At 36.9% G+C, this 21,962-nt stretch overlaps 1 protein-coding gene across 7 annotated transcripts in view; it reads left to right on the top strand.

Annotated features, from left to right (window-relative positions):
- The window catches only part of dpp6a (dipeptidyl-peptidase 6a), a 280,730-nt gene that overhangs the window by 242,581 nt on the left and 16,187 nt on the right, over positions 1–21,962 (top strand). For all 7 annotated transcript variants that reach the window (XM_007555698.2, XM_007555699.2, XM_007555700.2 and 4 more), the window contains 5 exons: positions 415–467; positions 2,903–2,984; positions 11,162–11,282; positions 20,202–20,356; positions 20,430–20,527. In XM_007555698.2, coding sequence (XP_007555760.1) covers positions 415–467; positions 2,903–2,984; positions 11,162–11,282; positions 20,202–20,356; positions 20,430–20,527 — 509 coding nt within the window. The remainder of the gene's footprint in view (positions 1–414; positions 468–2,902; positions 2,985–11,161; positions 11,283–20,201; positions 20,357–20,429; positions 20,528–21,962) is intronic.

Below are 21,962 nucleotides of genomic sequence, written 5' to 3'. Positions count from 1 at the left end.
AATCTGCCAGAGGAGTGAATTATTTTGGATTTGGGTATAAATAATTCCTGCGTCTGAACGTGAATGTTCGACGGATCGGGAGTTACTCTGTTTTTCTATATAAATAAAAAATGAAGTAACAAGTTGGAGCTTACATCAATATTATTTTAAAAGTGTCTGTTTTATGCAAATGTTTTAAAAGCTTCTTAGATATTGCTTGTTTCTTTGTATTATTCATTAACAACTCTGTCTCTCTGAAGGATTTATTAATGTGCTAATCCTGTTTGTGGTTTCTTTAATCTCAAAGAAAACACTGTTGTCCAGTTTAACCTCTGTGGACTTTTAATACTTTAGTGATTTCACTGAGCAGAGGAACAAAAAACAAATGCTTTTTGTAAATGAAAAGGAGTTTAAACAAAGTATTTTTCTTTGCAGGTGTACCAGCATTCCTATACGGCTTTTTACATCATCTGCAGTCTGGAGACTCCGTAAGTCTTATGACAGATTCATTGGGTTTTATTATGTGAAATCTCATCAGACCTTCTTTCAAGAAGATTAATTCCAAAATCATCCAGCAAATCACCTCAAATCAACCTTATTGTTTATTTCTGAAAGCTGGCTGTAAGTCTGAAACCACAGCTAACTGCTTTTCAGCATTTTGTCCCTTCGACATCCTGCTAGAATCGGGCTATTTTTGATCCTGTTTTGGATATTTTTGCATGCCTGAGATGCATTTTTGTTCCTTTAAGGTGCCTGTATATGTATATCAGTATAATGATTCAAATTGGTATGGCCACGACTGATCATATCGCATCACATCAGATTTAGGTTGTCACATTAAACCATCCTACCACAGTACATCCACCTCAGGTCTCGTAAAATCTGTAGCATTTTCCACAAGTTTCCAGAACTTCCACCGTCAGTTTTAGCAAAGCTATGGAGAAAGAAACGGCAACAGTCAATCAATCAAGTTTATTTATTTAATGACAAAGCAGTTCAAAGTGCTTTACATCATAAAAACATCATACAGTCACCACATTTTGTCAAGTATCATCAGATATGTTGGTCAATGTTCCAGTGATTGTTGCCTTATGATTCAAAGGAAACTCTGAGCAGTCAGTCCCTCCAGTTTGTTGAGAATTATCGTGGCAATTCACACAAAATCAACACTTTTAATGCGCTAAAACATAATTAGGAGTTTATTGCAGGTTTTTCTTAAAAATTGTCAGAAACGTTCTTACTTGTACTGAACAGCTTCTTCAGCCTTTACTGGTCTCAGATTATAGTCCATGATCTATACAGCATGTAATTAAATGTCGACTTTACTGTCATAAATAAGCGCAAATATTTCTAAATTGGTACCACAAACACTTTGATTTTTATTGCAAAAAATCACAAAATAAATCATGAAATCCTGGAAGAACTGAAAAAAAAATATTATTTAATTTTAAGAATTCATTCATATTTTAACAGCTTTTATTATCTTAATTTGGCCCAAAACAAAAGAGTTCAAACTGTGGCTTGTTTTTTTGTATCCTAGCAACAGTTACTGCTGATAATAGGTGCAATTTGGGGGTGTACGTACCTTTCACACCAAGTTCAGGCCTATGTCTTTGTGCGAGAGCGAAAGTTGTTAATTTAAGTGAGAGGAGCCGCAAATGACACACATAGATTAGCAGCCGGGCCCCCAAGAGCCACCAAGTGTCTCACTTGGAGCGCCGCCAGCCTGGTGTGGCTCTGATGAGGTTGCAGGCTCTAGCTCCGCAGGAACCCCGTCGTCTTAATTAGTTGTAAACTGGGCCGTAGGGAAATGCACTAAACAAACTCTGCAACAAAAGTTGATTTAATCTAAATGTTGAGCACTTAAATGGCTGAAGGGGAGAGACAGAAATTAGTGAAGCAATGCAAGTTTGCACCCCCTGCAGTTGTAATTTATTTCCATTAAATCTTAATAAAAGAGGAGCTATTTACAACTCTATTTAGTATGGCTTTTGCTTTTGATAAACAAAATGTATGACATTAGTTTCAAAATAGTATTTTGCATCTTTAAGCATATGAGTACAGAGTAAAAACACTGCAAAAACAAAATCTTACCAAGTATTATACCAAGTTATTCCAAGTGAAGTAATTTGCCAGTAGAACTAATAGTTTTTCAATAATATTAATGAATTATTGACGAAAACAAGCTCTTATATCTTGCTGAAAATGTACTTGTAAGTTCGTTGTCTTATTTCAAATGTAGACAAAAATACTTAGATTTTGTTATTTTGCAGTGAAAATGACCTTATTTAAAATCATTTTGTGATGTATTTTTTTCATTTTGTCGTTTTTGTCATTCATGGATGCACATAAGAAGACAATGAAAATACTGTCATGCTACAGCTTTGGCATCCCACAGTAAAAGCTCAAAGCTTACAGACGGATGAATCACTTTCAGATCTCAGTGATGGGATTTTTAACCCAGGGAGGTTGTTGCTTTTTTGAAGTCTTTCCCCACATATCTGAATTTGTATCCCAAAGTTGATGCTTGTTTTCCCCCTTTGATTTATTTGAGCTGCAGGTCCCAGCATGGCAGCATTGTATCTGTTTATATATATGATATAATGTGCTGCCACCCAGTGGTGTCGTCCTCTTTAAAGCCACATTCACATCTCAGTGGCTGACCTCATTCATCGTCAGCACCAGACAAAGACAAAACGTCAGCAGCACCTCTAATTCAGCCGCCTGCACCGCACAGCACTGTTCCCAATAAGGAGAGGTGACACCCTTACACACTGTGGCTATTTATGGAGACACTTAAACCTTTGTTCGAAGATGTTCCACACTTGTTCTGCTGATGCTGCTGCAGCGCTGGGAGCTGAAAGTCATTGTGTTTGTGTTCAGGCGTCTTCACTTAGCTTCTCCCCGTCTGTTTCCCCCCCAGAGAAACCTGGAACCTGAATCCTCCGGAGGTCCGAAATGCTCAGCTGCAGTTCGCAGGCTGGGGACCCCAGGATCAGCAACTGGTAAAAAAAAATTTATATTTCACCTGTTCCGACCGAGGTTATCTAAAACCAGCAAAATAACTGAAATTGGGAAAACATTTTCATAAAAAAGAAGTAATTAATGTGGAAAAACTATAACTAACAGGAACTAAATCATACTGAAAATATAGATGTGACATACTTTGTTTTTGTGTTTATTATTATATTTTTTAGCCTTTTGAGTTTGTTTTCAATTTAGTTTGACAGTTTACGTCAGCTGTCGGCAAATTACGTCACTCCGTAATCATCCTAGCGGCTACGCTAGTAGACAAAGTGGCGACGGCAAAAGTCGGGAGAAAACGGCAACAGTTGGTTGGTCAACAATAATTAAATAATAAAAAAAATTCAGTATTCATCACCTAATTAATGTATAATCAATACGTTGACTTTTTAAAATTTTCCACCCAAAAGGAAAGTATAAAAAAACTAAAACTATTTCTATAACTAAATAAAACTGAAGTAAAACTAAATATTTTACTAATAAAAACTATACTGAACTATTATAACTCTGATTCTGACTGATTATTTTCTAAGATACATTTATTCAGAGTTAACAAAGTGAACATGAAACTTTTCCAGGGCAGCCAGAGAAAAGTGATGCCCTTCACCGTCTGTTTATAGTTTTAATGGAGGATAAAACTAATTACATCTGAAGCCAGGGTTTCTCCTCTGGGACTTTATATTGGCTGTTCAGTCAAAGAAATAAGAGTGTATTAATTAGAAAACACACGCCTCCTCAAGTTGCAGTTATTCCGTATAAAATCTCCTGTATTATTTTTGATGGAGGCTTTAAATTATGAGTTTCTGTTTGTTATGCTCATTGTGCCTGCTTGTGTATTTTACATAGTTTTAAACCAATTAACTTAACTGGAAAACATTTTTTTCCCATTGCGCACAAAAGATAAACTTTAATATTGTTTTAGTGAGTCAGTTATCGTTGTTATTAAGCGCAGGAAGTGGAAAGTATGACATTGTTTCAGGTCAAGTTCAGCTTTTTTAGCCCATTTTATCAGATTTAAACTTTCTTTCTTTTCAGATGTTTTTTCATCTTTCACACAAACATGCTTTGATGGATTTGGTTTCCCATTCTCTAATTCTTTTTTTAAATAATTTTAGCCATTTATTTAGTCAGATTCTTGATTAAATGTTATGTTTTTGGTCAAGCGATACATGTGCGCCTCATCTGCAGAGGTTATCAGTGTCCAAACTAGTTGCAACAAAATTTTGATAAAAAATTACAAACATTGTCTTTTGTTAATTATTTCACACACAATATTTCACAAGATGTCGGATTTCTGCAGAAAAACCTGATAATTATTGTAAATCTTGCAGATTTTTCTTCTTAAAAACAACAAAAAACAATGCAAGCAATGTCCTAAATGTTTCTTTTATCTTGAAAAACTTTCAGTTAGTGATCCTGTTTTTCTATCAAACATGGCTGATGTTGCATTTTCATTTTTACAAGACGTAAATTTGTCTGCTGCCACAGTGAAAAGTTGCCCTTAATTATTTCTAAATGTTTTTGCATCAACTTCCTGAGTTGACAAACCAAACCAGAGCCGTTTTTATTCTGTAGCGAAGGGCCGCACAAATTCACTCTGAGGGCCACAAATGGCCCCCAGGCTGCATTTTGAACACCCGTTATGAATCTTCAGTGCAGCAGTTTAGGATTTATTTTCCAACCTTGAGACTTTTGCTGCTCATCTGTCCATCAGAAAGATCATTTAGGCTACGAAATCGATTAAAACAAAAGTAATGTTTTAAAATGATCTAATCAACTGAATACGATCAACTGACTTATAAAAGTCAGGGTTACACTTTATAATAAATGACTGGTTCATTTTAGAGTAAAAATGTAATCTAACTCCACCGTTCTCTCACTCTTAAGCTAGCTGCATCATTAAAAGCTGGTTGGAAATATCAAAATAAAAGCACTTCCTGTTCCATTCACTCAAAAGTTTAACAGTGATTATTTACTTGCTACACTTGCTTCTTTATTATGTTGTAATTTATTTGAAAAATATATGTACTATTTGGAAATGAAAATAAAGGCTTTAAATGTGGATTTATGTGGTTTTCCAATATTTTTTTTTAATTCTCCAGCTCAGACTGACGGGGAAAAAAAAGCCTCCAGTCATTCATTTGATGGGAAAATGTTTAATTCAGCCATTCGATAAGTGAAGTTGCTCCTCAAGGACTTGGGATTTGACTAGGACCTGAAAAAATGTGAATTTTCATCACCTTTGCCTAAAACTAGCTTTGGATTTGTTTGTGTTTGTGCTTAACTTGTTAGCTACATCTCATAACTGGTCAATGCATCCTAATTTAATAATCAAGAACAGGTTTGGAAAAAAATAAACTTTACGGATCTCTTGTCCAAATGTGATATTTTTACCTTTATGACTGAAAACATCTTGTCCTAAACAAACAAAGTGAGGTTTTGTGATCCCATTTGATCAACTCTAAAAGCCTCTAGATGTCTTAATGTGAACAACAACTCCCCAGACAAAAAGCAAATTCACATTTTCTACCACTTTTTAATGGATGTTTCTGATTAACTGTGTAGAGCTGTTGTTTCTTTAAAGAACAGTGGAAGCAGGATTAGGATTTCTCTCCTTTGTAGTTGAAGTTTGCAGTAAGAAGCTGTGGAGAAACACGTTTGCACTGACTTCGCCGTTTGATTTAAAACCAGAAGCAGAAAGGCAACTCAGCAGAAACAAACAGGAGGCGCCATTATTCCTGCTGGTGCCTTTAAAGTTGCCAGTTTGGTGATGTATTGTAAGAAGAAGTCTGCAAACTGAACTCGGTTTAAAATTACAGCGTTTTAGTTCAGTGTTTGTGGGCCACAAACTTGATATTAGCTTTTTGAATGAACAGCATGAAAACAAGGCTGAAAGGTGAGAACTTGGGTTTAATCGAATGCTCTATGAAAAGATGCTAACTTCTAAGAACCAAGGGGTCTGTTAGAAATACTTAACAAATGCTTATATTTCAGAAATCTACTCTAAACTCTCCTTGAAATGTAGACAAAGGACAGGGAGGTAACAGAGGGTGCATTTTCCTCTTATTTCTGAACCTGAAACTTATTCATAAATGTGCAGATGTCTTGAGGCTTTAAGGGCTGAAACTCATAAAAGCTGTTTTTCTTATAAAGAGCTGAGAGCCATCTGCTCCTCATCCCTTAAGGACACAGAGGCTGGAAGAGAACAAACTAAATGGTGCATTAAAATGTTCCTTGTTGTTAAACAATATATAATTATAGCCAGGTGGCATGAGGGCTTCCCTTGTTTTAATAGTGACCATGTTGAAGTCGTCTGTAAAATAAAGTAGATGCTTCATGCATAAAAGAGAAGATATGCCAAGTATTTTATGACGTGTTTAAATATACTGTAATTCTTGCTGGCAAATCAGTTTTTTTAAGAATGTGGAAATTAAATAAAATGTTATTGAAGAGCTTGGATTTCTTTCACATCTCTGTGCCATAAAAATGTGATTTATTCGTAAATCAGAAGTTCAGCTTCTTTTTTTAATAACTGTGAAACTTTACAAACACATTAGGAGAATAAAGAGGTTGAAGGTATTTTCTATTTATTGCAAAATGCTTTTCCTTCATCAAATGGTTAGGAGTGGGTACATTTTTATCACAATATTTTGTAGTTCTATTGGTTATTATTTTAGGGTTATCTAGCAGTTATTTTTCAATTTACCGTCTATTAAGACTGTTTTACCAGATTAAACTGAAGTAAAAAAAAATGCTCCCTGCATCAGCAGGAGTGAAATCCCTGTAATAACCCGATAAGCGCAACGTGTGGCAGAATCACGGTACTGCAAATTGTAAAACTGTATTGTTGCAGACATGTTCGAACAAGAATCGTTTTGTTTTTTTATGGACTTTCTTACTTGTTTGAATTTTATTTTATTTTTTGGCATTAAAAGATTACGAGAAAGCATTGGTTTTACACTCTGCCGTGTATGTCTTGAAATATTTTAGAGCTAAAGTTTGAGTCCTGTCCTTCCCAAAGCTGTTCTCCAGCTACATAAAATACTCGTGGCCTTCCAACTGGCCGTCAAGGACAAGCACCAAGGTTTTATTCCTAACGTCCATAATTTATGTCCTCAAGTGGTTTTCATCGCTTCGGTTCATGAGACAGATTTATCATTGATTGGTGACGACATTTCTGACCCTCTGGAGACATAATGACCACATACTTTAGCACTTATTGTCTAAGCAAACTGATGCAGGTTAAACTGAGTTGTTGTCCATCTTCTCCCTCGTCGCTCCGTCAGATCAGCTGGAGTCTTAATGAGCTCCAGCATGCTGGTTTACAGGGCGGTCAGAATGTAAGTGATTACGTCCGGAAGCAAAATGCTATTAATTACCCGTTATCTGATCGGAGGATTAATTAGCTCACTGGTAGATTGATGTGGGCTCAAATTTTGCTTCATCGTTCATGCTGTGGTTTCGCTCCTAGCAGCTGAGATGTGTTAACAGGAAATGGCCTTTAGCAGAAACGATGCCAAACATGGGACTGAGGGAAAACTGTTGTTAAATGTTGCATCTAATCTTTTGTATTCTGTTCTCAAATCCTTCATGTTCTTGATCGAGCCTCCTTTTTTGTCATTTACTCACATCAAGCTATTTGTTAGCCTCTGAAAATCATGTAGTCTGGAAAATTTGCAGCATAAAGTTTTTCTTACAGTCCTTTTACCATGAAAAGTAAATCCCCCTGTAATTTTTTCCTTTGCACTCTGTAGGCGGCTAATCTTCCACATGGAGCCGATTCTCTTTCACAGAAGTACGGATACTTAGAGGCCTCAGGAGGCCTAATTCTTCTGTTGCTTTTCAGAGATGAACAAGAGGGCAAGAAACTGCATAACAGGCATTTTCCCAAATTAATTTCTGAACACAGTTCCTGTTAATCAGACTAGAAATGTCTGATTTGCATCGTCAAATCATGTTAGTTCCCCACTTTTTATACGAGTTCAACAAACTGTCAGTCAAAATACATTCCAGTCGGGTTTGTATGTGATATATGAAGCGTTTTTTATTTAATTTCTGTCCACTGACTATTCTTTATCTGTAAATCTGTGTGGTGTAAATACAAAAAACAATTTAAAATGCTTTTGATCACTGATTTTGATTGGCAGCTCTGCTAAGTCGATAGGGTTAGTGTACAGAAAGTAACATAAAATCATCTGATAAGTTGAGATATCTAGTCATGGAATTAAAATTATGAAGATTAAGTACAAGAAAAATTTTACTGGTGCAAAGACACCATGTGAAATTAGGTTTTATATTTAAAAAAATAAATCCATATTTTACAAAAAAAAATCTGCTTAGTGGTTGCTACTAAATTATGGTGCTTACCAAAAATGTTAACACCATTTGAATTATTTAAAATGTTAGTTTTATTTTCAAGGTATTTTGCTTATAATATTTATTTGTGATGGGCCAAAATAAAGCAAGTTGTCAGTAATTAGGGCTGGGAAATAAATCATTAATATATATCATGATAGACACGTAATCGATAGATAATGCACCTGAGAGAACGTTCAATAATTTTACTGACCTTTGATCCAGAACAGCACGGCATTCTGGGGGATGTAGGCAGAGGAAAGGCTTTAGCTCAAACTCTCAGCCAGCTAAGCTAGGTTGGTGGCATCTGCTAACTCACTTATTCCTTGGTTACCTAGCAACTCAGTCATTCTGTGGTTACCTAGCAACTCAGTCATTCTGTGGTTACCTAGCAACAACCTGCTGAGTAACTTGCGCAGCAGCAGTTTAAGGTTTTCGACTGTGTTTGGAGAAAAAACTGGATAAAACCTGAAAGGTCATGCCACCAGTTTGGCAATATTTTGGATGTTTAAAACAAAAACAAATCAATAATTATCCATTTTTGATTAATATGTAGTGATCTTATTGTGATTTGTTTGTTAGACATATCGTCCAGCCCTGATTAAATCATAACCAATGCAGTCTGTGTCTTTTGGAGACACGGTGAACAACAGACTAAAATTTAACTTATATTAAGCTACTAAGCATTTATGCGTCAACATGTTAAAAAATTTGGCAAAATGCGTAAGTCATGTTTTCTCTGAAATGCACTGCAATGCCAAATTAGCAAAGTATAGAAAAACATGTCCAGGAACACAGGAGCTGCAGTTCATTTTGCCTGAGTACAGCAGAGTAATGCTGTCGCAGCTGTTTTAGTTTCACTTCCATAATCCCAACAAACTATCCCCTGTCTTCAAACTGTTTTGTGCTCCAGTTATCCTCAGAGCAGATTTTCACCTTCCCTCAGAGAACGGGGCCAGGTCTCCTCTCTTTGTTGTGGCCTAGATTGGCTTCTATACCGGGACTTGGTGTGCATTGGAGTGTCACCAAAGCACATGAGGCCCACAGCTTGCGCCTCCTCAAGAGAAACTAATTGTGACAGATTCTGCTGTATTTTTTTTCTGTTAAAGATTCAGCATTTGCTGAAGAAACTTAAGTGGCTAAGTTTTCACCACAAATATTAAATGTCAAACTGCAGAGACGGTGTAGCGAGTGGATAAATTGCTGAAATCTTGGCTGGTTTTCAGTTCAAACACAACATGTCAAACACAAGGCCCAGGGGCCAAATCTGGCCCGCCCTAGCTTTTTATGTGGCCCTCAAGACTCCAGAGGAATTGCATAAGTAGAGCCTTCAAGATGACTTGAATGTTGTTTTATTAATCAAACCAAAGCAGTTTTTATCTGTACTACTAAATTACATCAGTCAATACTTCCAGTTTTACTGAGGTCATGGAAATTAACTTGAAATCAATAATTTTTTGCACTTGTGCAGAGCAGTTTATTAAAAATTTCCCAGAACAATTATCAAAAACATTTATTTTAAGTGATGCCAACCCCCACCTGCAGGTGGCAGTGTATTTCACTAATACTCTTAGCTGCTAGTAATAAAAAGTCAAATTTGTTATCATACTTAAGCGAAAATATTGCAATATTTCTAAATTAGCACCAGAAAAAATTGAGTCTTACTGCAAAAAAAAGACAAAACGCAAAATTATGGAGGGACTGATAAATGTTATCTAATTTTAGAAGAAGTTATCAAATGCAGAGACAGTTCTAATAGGGTTTATCGATACATTCAGGCACAACCGGCCCTTTAAGAGCATTCATGATCTTAAAGTGGTTCAACATAAAAACGAGTTGTGCCCCTGCTTTAGAAGAAGGAAAAATCTTAGCAGGCTGAAACAGAAGTGGACATCCTGCTGTGCAAAGCTTTATCATTCAGGCTGCACAGAGTGAATAGTTATTTGAGAATCTCTCTCAAACCACTACCAAGACACTTCCTCGAGGCCAAGACATTTACTTCCTAACATGCCAAATTAGTTTTTTTCTGTAACAGCATCGATTTCCATGTGGTATATTAAAGCAGTAACATCTTAAAATTCTCACCCAAAGGGCAGCCCTGCCTTTCCTCGCTTACTGTAAGGCTCTGATGGTCCATTATTCTCCTTAATGACTGAATTGACCTTCAGTTATCTTGAAAGCCCTGCAGGACTGTGTGGGGTTGGAGTCAAAGTCGAAACCTCGTTCCCTGTGGTTTGCAGTTTCATAAGACTTTAAAAGGCTTCCATTTTATTTGCATTGTAACAGAACTGTTTTTTAAAAAAAACTATGTATTTTTAACATTGTGTCATAATGCTATGACTCAATGAATTATCCAAATTAGACTAATATGTGCATTTTTTAATGCCAGTGTGTCGTAACATTTTGGCTTTTTATCTTTCTGATAACGATAATGTTGTTTTGACAACATTATTTGATTTTCAAGCAATATATTGATAATGGCACAATGCAAGTTCATCTCCTCAAATTTTAATTTTGTGCAGAACCTTTTAAATGTGCAAAATAAAACACAGCAACTAAAAACAATAAATTAAAAGGAGACATAAAAACCACACACAACCAAAATCATAAAACAAAGATCATCAAGTCTCTGTAAACAAAATAGCCCTTCAAAAAATATGAATCATCAGAATGGAAATTACAGAGGACGATTTAATTTATCATGCAATTAATTGATTAGTTGCTTAGTAACACTTCATTGTAATATTCAGCTTTATAAAAGCTTTTTATAGGCATCAATTTGATCATATTTTATCCCCTGTAGATATTCATATTTGAGAACAACATCTACTACCGGTCTAAGGTGGAGAGCCGTTCGATTCGTCTGGTGTCTACAGGCAAGGAAAGCGTCATCTTCAACGGACTCAGTGACTGGCTGTATGAAGGTAAAGTTTTATATTTAGTAAATTATTCATTCTCTCTTTTAGTTAAAAAAATGCAGTGGAATCTTGGTAGATGAGAGATTCTGTCTGTTTATTTTTATATTAATTCTTTTTATTGTTTTGCATTCTCTTCATACTGGGGATTAAATGGATATTTAGATAATTTGTCCACTAGATCAATTAATTAATAGGCTATTTTATATCAATCATTTAATTTATTTAAAAACAAGACAAACATAGTGATATTTACATTTGAAATAATCCGTCTGGGACTTAAATCTGATTAAACTAAGGTAGGCTAGCAGATGCTAGCTGTGGTTTTGTATATAGGCTAATGTAGAAATTGACAGAATTCACAGATTTCTGTCAATTTCTGTCCTCCTTTTTTCCTTGTATGTCGTAATCAGATATGAAAATAGACATATTTGGTTTACTTTGTGATTTAAATCGAGCTAAGCTAACCACCTTTAGCCACCTTCAGTTTAGGGACTGAAATGTTTGTTTTTTTTCCATCACTGGAAAAAGGCTGTACATGTCCTTGTAAAAATAATACAAGAAAAAAAAGTACGTCAATAGTTTTGTAAAAACTATGCAAGGATAAAAACGTAACTCGATATGAAGTTATTTTGCTCTACTTTACACTTTCGAGACTGACGTTTTTTAATCTACTTCTTGGAAAGTGAAACATGTAAAACGTTAGCAATAAAGGGACTACTGCCCTTGGTTAAGGTGAAATTAAAATTATGAAATGGCCATGTACGGTTAACTGTCCCTTAATAACAAACTGACATTTGCATCTTCTCCTTATAAAAGGAAGCGTTTAATCTCCTGTAAAAAATGATGCTGTAAACATGGACACTAAAAGGCTTTCTACGCTCCTCCCTCCTTATGCCCTGACGTTTTTTATTAGCGATGAGCAATAAAAATGTCTGTTGCTTCACTATCATTTCAGACATGCAGCTCTTAATTTGCTGCAGGTAAATTAAAATTAAAAACTCTATTAATTTTCTTCTTCTTTACACAGCCTAGAAAATAAATGAGTGTTGTACATCGGCCATTTGCATTAATTTAGCCGATGTGTGTGTCGGTTGTCAGTGTAACTCACTGATCGAAGCTCTCCTGCCTGTTTCTACTTTTAAACTGGAACGGGGAGCTGTGTTGGCATTCAGCTGATAGATTTCTTTCTGATACGCTCGGAGCATTAACTGCCGCAGCAACAGAGCATCTGTGGATCTGCAGGCCGATAGAAATACATGGTGCCATAATTCACGTTTCTGCTTCTCGGTAACATAAATGGAGGTTTCTCGTTGGAATCTCTGCTGATTCAGGTGACACTTAATGCATCAAATCCCAACTGAGTATCCAGAAAAGGCATGCAAAGCTTAATTTATTCATAACTGTCCACCTGCAGTGTAAAAACCCAGGTCCATCCTCCAGGTTTTTGTTTTTTCTTCCTTCCTTGACATTTAAACATTAATCAAAGCGATACAGCAACATCTAACCTCGTGACTCCTATTTATGGACCGCTGAAAGCCCAGTAATTTACACTCATCATTTATTGATGGATGAAGCTTTGACTCGGAGATAAAACACATCTTCAACTTCAATACAGTCTGGTAAATGTGAATGGTATTAGAAATGTCTGTGAAATAATATACAGGTAAATGTGAGCAAAATGTTAAATACTGAATTTTGTGGGGATAAATTAGGCACATTTCAGGCTCAAATTTAACTTTAAAGTGGATGATACTTCCAGCTCAGATTTAAAAATGTTTGGTTTGAGGAATATATCTTCTGATCTGTTACGCTGTGAAAATGTCATAGAAATTACTGTGAACTGTGGAAACTTATTATAACAGAATAATTAGTTTGAATTCAAGCATTACAACCACAGCGGGAATCTTCATCTGACAAATAAGAGTTTGCTCTAAGGATTGGAACCATGATTTCACGAAGAAAACGTTTCATGACATTAAATCTGTGTTTGCAGTTTGTGTGTTGTGACAGTTTTGGTCCTAATTTACAGCAGCTAGACAGAAAACTGACAGCGAGAGAAGAAAGGAAGACAGTAAATGTCCTAACGTCTAATGCATAGCTCATTCTACACATTGATCAGATGATCTAGACCAAGTAATTAACTGTCAATGATTTGGGTTCAGTTGTAGTTGGTTCCAAATTTAGACCTTAAAAGGATCCATGATTAGTTGTAACTATAGACTTTGAGAAATACTTATTTTAGATGCAGAAACAATGCAGTAATAATGCTGTAGGTTATTTAGTTTTTATAAATTTTAATAAAATATTGTCACAGGAACGTCACCATGCTGTTCGGGCTGAAATACGTTCTGGGTAAATGATGTCTAATGGTCCGACTGCCTGGCTCCATCTAGCCAAAACAGTAATAAGCAACCTCTTTAAGCCTTTTTAATTTGAACTGGAGCGTGCATTAGTGCCATCAGTACTACTGCCACAGAGTTCCTTTAGCATTTAAAGAGCTTCCAGTGTCAATCTGATGTTTCTCCCAGCGTTTTTCGCTTCGGCGGCAGCAGGGTTTAGGCGCTTTGTGGATAAAAACTGTCAGCGCGGCTTTTATTTTTAGCTGGTTAAGGTATCTGTTAGAGCCTTTCTCTGTTTTGCTCGTACAAATGGGTCAGTCTTCTGGAGAGAAATGTTGAAAGCACGAATGTTGGTTCTTCGGAAGTTGTGTTCAGCTCTGGCTCTCTCCACTGCACTCTGGTTTTTTTTTATGTGGAAAATTATCCAGATTCACCTCACTGTTTTTTGTTTTTGTTTTTAAATTACAGCCAACATTGACACAGTGTGGCATTATCTAAAATTACACCAGTCAAATGCTATATGATAAACAACTACTCAGGTAAAGTTAGCCTTCCCGTGTTTATTTTTGTAGATTCAATAAGAAAATAGATCTTTAACTTTTTGTAATTTTAGAGTTAATTAAAACCCAGAAATGCTTGGTTTCCTTCCTGTTGCTTAACATTTTCCTGCTACATTTTTTTCTTTCACTCAACTTTCCATGAGCATGCAATAAGATTTTCACAATATCCTAACTTTCTGAGACACTGAGTTTTGAGTTTTCATCAGAACTTCTAGAAGAGAGTTGAAATATTTCACTCTGAGTAATAAATCTATGTAATATACGCTGCAAAAACACTAAGTCTCACCAAGTACTTTGGTCTAGTTTCTAGTGGAAATATCGTAATAAACTTGTATAAGACAAAACTAGCTTACAAGTAACTTCTCAGCAAGATATGGGAGCTTGTTTTAAGTAAATAATTTCTTAATATTTTTAAAAAGTACTTGTTTCTCTGGCAGATTATTTCACCAAAAACATGGGGAAAATATCTTGTTATAAGTGAAATATTAAGAAATTATTAATTAAAACAACCTATTTTTTCTTGATCAAAGGTTATTTGTAAGCTATGTTGGTCTTGTTTCAAGTGTACTAAGATATTTGCAGTAAAAACTCAACCAAAACTGCTTGGTAAGATTTTGTGTTTTTGCAGTGTATGAGTTTTGCTTTCTCAGATGAGTGACCAAAACTATTGGACTTTATCACAGATGAGGTACATTATGTGTGCGAAAGCCAAACACTCCTCACCAGAGGCTGATGCTAACAACTGGGTTTATTTCTTTACCGTTGTAAATAAAGTGTAAGCCCCTTTTTTCATTCCTGTTAGAGAAAAATCCCGTCTCAAAAACTGTATCTGTAAGCCTGTAAAAAGATTTGGCTTTGGCCCAGTGGTGATGCAAGTGTCTGCAGGGGGAAGCTTATAAGCTGAGCCAGTCTCTGTGATGTTTACAATGACCAGTGAGACTGCAAGGCACAACATTTTCCATGCTAATGACTCAGCCTCTCCTCTGGCCAAGGTCAAGCTGAGGCTCGGTCTGGCTGTCGCTCGGTGGCAGATTGGGTGCAGAGGGGGCGAAAGGCTGCCAAATAATCTCCCAGGCTCCGATATCCTCTTGGTTTGGCTGTTCTGCTTTAATCCACGAATTCGTGTGTTTGAAGTGAGTTGGGAGAGAAAATTAAAAGCAAAATTAAAGGCGCGAGGACACATTGAGGAGTAGCAGCAGCAGCAGCTGTGTTACAGTCCAAAACACCTCAGGTGTCCTGTCATCTGTCGGCTGTCTGATTACTGAGGCGGCAGCCGTCCTGACACATCCTGCAGTGCAGCGCGGCCACAGGAAACAGCTGTTTATTGGGCTCTGTCGTTCCCAGATAAAAACCCACTGTTGCTTTGATTCGGCTCGTTCTTGCCTCATAGATGTTTGGCGTGATGACTGTTTGCGTCGAGAGGCTCGTTCTCTGGGCTGCTTCTGTTTATCGCTCTGTTTGTGTCGGAGCCTGCAGGGCATAAAGTAACTGCATAATCAACACTTGTTTACTGGGGAGGGAAAGATTAACAAAGGGGAATTGGAAATGTGGATTTTTTTTTCTGTTTCAGGGGGACGTCTCATGGATAGGCGCCAGGCTGTTTGGTGTTTTGTAATTATCAAAGGAATTCAGGTGGAAATGTTTGTTTTGACCAAAATCTGAAATATTTTTGCTTTGGAAACGTTGGCAAGGAGAAGGTTTACAGATTCATGAACGATACAGATATGAATAACATCTGTCCGTCCGTCCATTTCACCAGCCATCCATCGTTCCTAGCCACTCTTCAAAATGGGAAAGACATGAAAACATTTCCATTGAACTAATGGTAACAAAAATGCTAATAGAGGTAAAAACAGTAGAAAACAGTAACATCGTGGGGTTGCTAAGTTTCCATAGCAACCATCTGATGCTCCACATGCCAGGTGTTTGTTTACATTTCTTTCCTACCATGGCAAATGTAAACGTGCAGCGTTTGGTCAGTTCAGTTGAGACTTTAACTGGAACCAAATGCTTTCCTCAGATGACACTGAGATATATCTTATAGATAATAAAGAAAATGCAGCAAGTGGGTTTGAATAAGTGGGAAAACACCTCATAGTGCATAGTGGTGGATCTGTGATGCTGTGGGCCTGTCTTTATAAAACGACTGTATTGATAAATCTGGTTTCTCAGTTTGCTGTTTCTCTTCCGGTTGCCTTGGGCATCTAAAACTCATTCAAACATCTTAAAATAAAATAAAATGTTACTTTTCATATCATTTAAAAACAGCTTTGGTTTTTATTTAAAACATTTTAATACGAATAACATCTGTAAGACGGCAAATGCTTGCGCACATTCCCATAGTGTGTGAAGTTCAATTACGCGTTATGTTGAGATGACTCTGCAGACAGTGATCTTTCTCTGACATGCCCTCTAATTAATTTGCACATCATTAAGGCGGCTTGAAGCTGCAGCTCTGCTGTCATTCCTCTGAGCTAAATTACGTTTCAGTATCAATCTACATCATTTGTCAGATGTCTGACGGCAGGATTAATATAAAAATCCAGAACAAAACGAAGCTGTGGTTAGATTACTAAAATAATGGTATTAATATTTCTGTGCTGCACTGCTGCCCTCTGTTGGCCACATTCACGACTGTGGTTATAACGTTTTAACTTTTTACCCATTAAACATGTGACTAGATACGTTCAGGGCAAACTTTTGCACGAGTTGTTGAAAATATGATCCGAACCCGACCCGAAACGTTTGATTTTCCTGATCTCATCAGCTCATTCTACCAAGTCTGTCACCTTGCACTCATTATTTCCCACCGGCCACTCGACTCATTGTATCTCATGCATTAATAATGCGCTCCGCTCGCTGCATAATGTAGTCTGCACGGCGAGCCGGAGAGCGAGTAAAGAGGAGATGAGCTCACCTTGGTGATCGTCTCAATGAGGCGGCTGTGAAAAAAAAAGGAGACAACCCCATTACTTAGGAGGGAAAATGAGAGTTAGCTCATTAAAAGTGTTTCTCCCACTGCTGCCTTCGTCTCCTCTCACAAATCAGGATGCTTTGAGAAAGGTAGCTGTGTTCTCCTTGACTAGCTAAGGTGACTGGGCGCCAGCCAGACGAGTAAATTTGCCAGCCTGCTGCTTCCGGTCCACATGAAGGACCTTTTAAAGCTGCCGCCGGTGGAGACAGCCATGCGGCTGGGAAAGTTATAGATATATATTTGCAAATGTACTTTAGCTTTGGTTGGTGCTTCGCTGCTCTGTCCGTTTCAGATCCTGCTGCGCTACGCCTGCAGGGGGCTTTGCTCTCCGGCTGCCGGCCTTCTTCCTTCACTTCACACCTCCACAAGGACGGCGGGTGTTTTAATTAGCTTTACAGCGTCCACTGGGAGGATTTTTTATACTTTGCATACAGTGCCCTTCAACCATTTCTGTACCTCCTGAACTTTTCCTCAATTTATATTAAAAAACACATTTACACGTATTTTATTTGAGAGAGCAACACAAAGTGGTGAGTAATTGTGAAGTGGAAGGAAAATGTTTCAGAAATGCAGATTTAGACAAGAGTAAAACTTTTACTTTGCAGATTAAAGGTTTTACTCTGCAACCCTTAATAAAATCCAGTTAATGAGGCTTTGACTGTTTAATTCAGGGCTGTCCAAAGTGCAGCCTCGGGGCCATTTGTGGCCCTCAGACTGATTTTATGCAGGTTCCTACTGCAATTCAAAAATGATACAAATTTGGCCCAAAAATCCAGATGGAGACTTTTAATTTGTAATCATGATAAAAATTGATACCAGCATAATTTTCTTACAGAGGAAAATGTGAAAGTATTCATCTTTGTGTAACCAATGTTTTAATAAAAGTTAAATCCAGAGACTGTAGACTGGAAAAAAAAAAAAAACTTTCTGCAGCCAAATCAGCTTTTTTTTTCTTTATTAAACTTGGCTAAACATAGCGAGAATTTTGAAACAAAGTGACCCAAATCCTGTTAATATTGTTGCCAAAAAACGTTTAAATTAATCTCAGAATTTTTTTTTTTTTAGAAAAAACAAGGACATTTATTGGAAAAAAATTCAAAGTTTTTTAGAAACTTCCTGAGAATAACCACACAATTTCAACGTTTTTGGCAGAAATGTACTCCTTTATTCCCCATCTACAGTAGCCCTAATACACTGTCATAAAAATCACTTTCAAGTTTTGGATCTACAATAAATATCAGGCTACTTTATTTGCTTGATTTTTACTTTTGTGTCTACAATCTTGGCCCACTTGGCAAAAAGTTTGGACACCCCTGGTTTAACTTAAAAACGGGGTTGAAAAGCTCTATCTTCCTGGTTTTAGTGTGATTGTAATTACTTCAGCACCAAATGCATTGATAAAATAAAACAGTCGGATTGTTGTCAAAAAAGTTTCCTCGTCCTACTTTTATTTGCATAATTAGTTAAAATGAGTCACCGTCTGTGCGTGTTTTCAGCTCAGACGATGCAGCATCAACTCTGCTGCGATTTCCGGTCAGTCCAGTGAACAGGAGCTCTTTTTTCCACAGCGACCAACAAGCCAAAACAACTATCAGTCCAGTTGTTGCACCAGCAGAGAAATAACCGCTGGGTTCATTTCGAGGAACGCAGCCGAGTTGTTTCAGTCAGCAGGGACTGTGGAGATTAAAATCCGCTGTGATTTATGATCTCAGCCATCGGTGCTGTTTGTGCTGCAGTGTGTAGGTTTCACAGAGACAAACTAAGATTAAATGGATGATGACAGTCAGGGAAATGGTAACATAAAAAATTGTGGTCGAACTTTGTGTTTGTTGTCAACTTGCAGCAGATAAACCAGATAGAGGGAGTTCTGTAATTTTTAATTTTCCTGCCCAGAACTCGAACTAAATATGCATTTAATACAATTTAGTTGCAACAAAACAGTTTCTATGACGACTGCTCACATCTTTGGACTATTTAACCACTCACTAATACATTTATTGCCCTCAATAATATAATATAATCTACTGACTTTTTACAAAGTTCCCTCATCTACTTTATAAATGTTCAGCTCTTCTTTATAATATTCTCCAAAATTAACAGGAAAAATCAGTGGTCAGTTCTTAAAATAGTTGAAAGACAATTTCACCAAAATACTAGTAATAAAATGTACAAAGTAACTTTTTAGCAAGATATTGAGGCTTGTTTTGAGTTAATTATTACTTAATATTGGTGAAAAAGTACTTGTTCCATTTTCAGATTATTTAACTTAAAACAAGTTATTTTCCTATGTTTTAAGTTAATTTATCTGCTAACAGTACACGTACGTTTTTATCAATATTAAGTAATTATTAACTCAAAACAAGCCTGAAAATTTGCTCTTAAGCTAGTTTATCTCTTTTCAAGTGTACTAAGATATTTGCACTAGAACCTAAACCAAAATACTTGGTAAGATTTTGTGTTTTTGCAGTGTAGGTGTTGTAATACTTCACAATCTCATCGAGAGAGAAAATACAGACATCAAATTAAAGTGGCACAAGAGTGGCGCCTTGAGGAACTCCATGCATGATCTTTGCTTGCTTCTATTTCTAATTGTCAAATTACACAGTGGGATCCAAATGGATTCAAGAATCAGTTAATTTTGAACTGATCCACCATATTGGTTATACTTAGTCAAGATCGACTCAAAAAGCCGATTTTAGCAGCCAGCCACCCTGAGAAAATCAGTGTAAGACCAGAAGTAGCCTGGATAAAGTTCAGTCCATCTTGAGTTTGTTTAAATGTAAACTTATCCAGGCTAAAGTGTGATCAGACCCCTAAGATTGGACATTAATGCCAAAACTTTACTTTATGTAACCCATTTTCTACACCTTGTAAGGTTGTACACCTGGATCGGACTCCAGTCCTGTTCTCAAAAAACTCTCAATTTAAACCCAATAAATAAAGGGTTCTTCTGCTAATAATGATTACACCCAGTTTGAAATGTCGTTCTATGTCATCTTGATTGGTTTCCTTCCTCTTCTTCTTCTTCTTCTTCTTCTTCTTCTTCTTCCAGAGGAGATCTTCCACTCGCACATCGCCCACTGGTGGTCTCCTGATGGAGCCAGGTTAGCCTACGCTACCATCAACGACACTCTAGTGCCAAAGATGGAGCTGCCAATGTTCACCGGATCACCCTACCCTATGGGGAAGGAATATCCATACCCAAAGGTACTGACTCCTACTACAACACTGTTGTGACACAGTTTACAGAATCAGAACGAGATGCTTTCATCCTGCTCAGGCTGGGGAGGAGAACCCAGTCATAACGCTGTACGTTGTGAACCTTAACGGCCCTCTACACACCATCGAGATGAGACGACCTGACGATCCCAGGATCGGGTGAGACAAATGCAGCTTTTTGCTGCATCTGTAAATATTATCATTTCAAACTTGGAGAATATAACCAGCAGGAATTGACTTGGCAAGCCCAACGTAGTCCTTTCTCCTTTTGCTTTTGAATCCAGAATAATTTTTCATCAGATGTGCGTCATCCGCCTCAAAATGGACGTTCTTAACTTGTTTTTTAGGCGTCCGCCTGGTGTGGAGTTCACGGTTAAACCAGTTACAGCAAGCTGCTCGGTCTCTAATGCTGCAAATGCATTTCCAGCCTCACAGCCGGTCAGAAAGCAGGTTAAAAAACTTTGTCTAACAAAGTTACTGGAGAACTGATTTGATTGTTTCTTTTAGCTCCAGCGGTAAAACGCCTCAAGTATAAAAGTTTCAGTCGGAGGGTATTTTTTCAGGCCAAATCCATTAAGGTTCACATTTGTACTGTCTGGGCCATTTGTATCGATCCGTGGTTCCTGTGATGGTTTGACCTACAGAAACAGAGTTAAACCTGTTTTTCTTGAACAATTACAGCATGAAAAAATATAAGAACAGCCCTGAAAATGTTTTTAGCCTTTCTGCCATGACGGGTCATTAATAATTTAGACTGGGAGCAGTTGCTGTAAACCAGTTTTTACTTTTATAAAGGTAGAACTATAATTGCCCAGAAAGTTACTTAACAGCCATTAAGCATCTTGTATTTGTGGTTAATGCTGCTAAAAGCAGAGAGTATATCTTCTCTCAGAATGAGATCTCTCAGATCAGGGTGTCAAAGTCATTTTCGTTTTGGATCAAATTAAGATCATAAAAGCTCTTAAAGGGCCGGTTGTGCCAGAATGTATTGATAAAACTTGATCACAAACTGTTAAAATATCAATGAATTCTTAAAATTAAATATTCATCTTTTCAGTCCCTCCAGGATTTCTTTTGTGATGTTTGTGGCACTAATTTAGAAATATTTGTGCTTATTTATGATGGTGAATGTGACTTTTTATTACTCTCTGTATAATAATCTTACATCAGTTAAAGCTGAGGCAGCTGTTTTAGTACAAGTAAGAATGTTTTTGAGAAAAACTTACAATAAACTCCCAAGTATGTAAAAGTTTGGGGATTTGTTGACTTTGTTTGAATTTCCATAATTCACAAGAAACCGGAGGGATTGATCTAATTTGGCAGTAAACAGATATAAACTGCATTGATTTGATTGATAAGATAATATTTAAGCACACTTAGTGTTTAGTCTAGAATCTACAGGGCCACATAAAATGCTGAGGCGGGCCAGATTTGGCCCACAGGCCTCGAGTTTGACATGTGTAGCAGATGCTTTTCTTAACTCTGGGATTTCCAAACTTCAACAGGATAAAACAGAGAAAATGTTTATCTCACTTTTTCGCAGCCTGATTGAACGTCTGTTTCTTACATTTGTGTAAGAAGTTAAGTATTTTAA

Source organism: Poecilia formosa, unplaced genomic scaffold, assembly GCF_000485575.1.
Source record: "Poecilia formosa unplaced genomic scaffold, Poecilia_formosa-5.1.2 Scaffold72, whole genome shotgun sequence".
Lineage (NCBI taxonomy): Eukaryota > Metazoa > Chordata > Actinopteri > Cyprinodontiformes > Poeciliidae > Poecilia > Poecilia formosa.
Note: the sequence above shows the minus strand (reverse complement) of the source record. Positions and strands in the feature narration are given on the sequence as shown.